At 36.2% G+C, this 2,500-nt stretch overlaps 1 protein-coding gene across 2 annotated transcripts in view; it reads left to right on the top strand.

Annotated features, from left to right (window-relative positions):
* Positions 1-1,119, top strand: part of LOC125044222 (methionine--tRNA ligase, cytoplasmic-like) — a 28,275-nt gene extending 27,156 nt beyond the window's left edge. The window contains exons 8-9 of one of the 2 annotated variants that reach the window (XM_047640744.1): positions 68-249; positions 854-1,119. In XM_047640744.1, coding sequence (XP_047496700.1) covers positions 68-226 — 159 coding nt within the window. In that variant the 3' untranslated portion in view covers positions 227-249; positions 854-1,119. Of the gene's footprint in view, positions 1-67; positions 250-850 lie in introns of both variants that reach the window. The other variant, XM_047640743.1, reaches the window with a different exon arrangement.
* Positions 1,120-2,500: the final 1,381 nt, after the last annotated feature.

The following is a 2,500-nucleotide window of genomic DNA, read 5'->3' as shown; positions in this document are numbered from 1 at the left end:
GGGTTTTCGCCTCATTCATAAAAATACTATTTACATCGAAGTAACCTAACAGTAAATTTTCTGATAGGGTGATCAGGTGAGGGCGCTGAAAGGATCAGGTACAGCCTCCAAGGAAGAGATTGCGGCAGAGGTGGCAACTCTCTTGAAGCTTAAGCAAGAGCTGGCGATGGCGCAGGGCATTGACCCTGCCACACTCAATGCAAAGGATAAGAAAAAGAAGAAATGATAAAATCACGAGAAGAAAAAAAAGTAACTATACAGGGATAGACTCTTCCTAATTTTCCTTTTGTAGTTAATAAAAGTTTTTGGTGGGATGCCTGCTTTTCTTTATCTCAAAATTTGGTAAGGAAATATTCAACAAGGTTCATAAGGGAAATAGAAGGTAATGTATATAATATATAAGATAGAGAGATAGAGAGATACATACATACATATATATGTATATATACACATATATTTAAATTCACGCATACTGTATATATGCATATATTGTATATATGTTTATATATGTATTTATATATATGTATATATATATATTTATTTATGTATATGTATATATATATATATTTATTTATGTATATGTATATATATATTTATTTATGTATATATATGAATACATATGTGTATATATTTGTATGTATATACGTATATATATATATACATATATGTTTATATATATATATATATATATATATATATATATATGTTTATATATGGATATTTATGTATGTACATGTATATATATATATATCTATATATATAAATATGTATAATATATATATATATGTATGTACTATATGTAAACATTATGCTAAAGGACAGATGGTATGGTTCACATCTCTGTCCCCAGCAGCTGCCTTCCTGAAGCGAGTTCCTCCTTGAGCGGACGCAGGTGTGTGCTCTGCTTTCTATTTTTACACTTCTGGGATGGAAGTAAGCATCTGCCCTTGAAGGCAGCCGCTGCAGAAAAGGATACGTCTTCTCAGACAGAAATGGAGAGTGAGACGGCAGACAGACAACACATGGGTCCAGCTCATCACTACTCCGCCCTTGGCACCCGAGGAAACGGGCTATCATGGGGGTTTTATATTTACCTTCCTCAATAAATCCACAAGTCAAGACCCCTATCATTACCTGCCCCAAGACCATCCCATATCTCTCACAGTACGTATGTACGTTTGTATGTGTGTATGTATGTATGTATGTGTATATTATATATATGTATATATATGTATGTATGTTTGTATATATTTATATATACGTATATATGTGGTAGAAAAACCTACAGTGCGCAACAAGATTTATTAAAAATGAGACAACAGTTTCGAATTCTTCAGGTTAGACCTGAAGACGGAATCCAGGTGGATTTCGAAACTTGTCTCAATTTTAATAAATCTAATTAGTGCATTTTGGGTTTTTCTACTATAATATCAACACGGTTGTGTAATTAACCGTTCATGTATGTATATGTGTGTATGTTATACATATATATGGATGTGTATGTATATGTGTACATATATGTGTATCTCTAAATATATGAATACAAGGGAAAAATCAGTCAGGGTAGTTTCCCTGATATATGTGTATGTGTATGTGTGTGTGTGTGTGTGTGTGTGTGTGTGTGTGTGTGTGTGTGTGTGTGTGTGTGTGTGTGTGTGTGTGTGTGTGTGTGTGTGTGTGTGTGTGTGTTCATATATGTAGAGATCTGTATGCATATGCATACATATAAGTATATATATGTATTTATATATATATGTGTGTATATATATATATATATATATATATATATATATATATTTATGTACGAGGGGGTTTCAAAAAGTTCGTGGAAAAAGTCCTTAACTAAAAATCAGATATAAGGATTTTGATTTCATTACACCCGAACATTTTTGTATCAACGTGTTATAACGCCTTCAAACATGAACCCTTAAATAGGTAATAACGCATCACCATCAGTTGAAGTCATGTGATCTGAACCATATCAGAACAGCTCTTTTTACATCTTCAACCGATGGAATATTGGTACCTTTCTATTTTTTTTAATAGAAACAGAAGTCGGATTGGGCTAAATCGGAGCTGTAAGGTTGATGTCGGACGTTTTCCCATCGACATTCACGTAGCACAGCTCTTGTCTGCAGGACCCCCCTCAATCCCTTGCCCGTTGTTGTCGTGGGGGCTTAGGAGGCGGAGACTGGGACCCAATGCTGGGGAACTCCCCAACCTTGGGATTCAGCCCTCGACTCAACAAATTTTGCACGGCCTTTTTTTCCCCCTCCTACTTTTTCCTTTCTGTCCCTTCACCAACCCCTTCTACTATCCACTTCCTAAGGTGTGAGAGCCGTGCTGAAAGGATGAAAGGCTGACTTTGTGCCAGTCCTGAACGGCCTGAGGGAGCCATGGGCACGGTATTCCCCTGCTTTAGTTGTCTAGCCCTTACCCCTCAAGGGACCCTGAGGGGTGGACCGTTTCTCTCCCCAACATACTCCAGGCTTATCATGGC

This window comes from Penaeus chinensis, chromosome 35 (genome assembly GCF_019202785.1).
Source record: "Penaeus chinensis breed Huanghai No. 1 chromosome 35, ASM1920278v2, whole genome shotgun sequence".
NCBI classification, from domain to species: Eukaryota; Metazoa; Arthropoda; class Malacostraca; order Decapoda; family Penaeidae; genus Penaeus; species Penaeus chinensis.
Note: the sequence above shows the minus strand (reverse complement) of the source record. Positions and strands in the feature narration are given on the sequence as shown.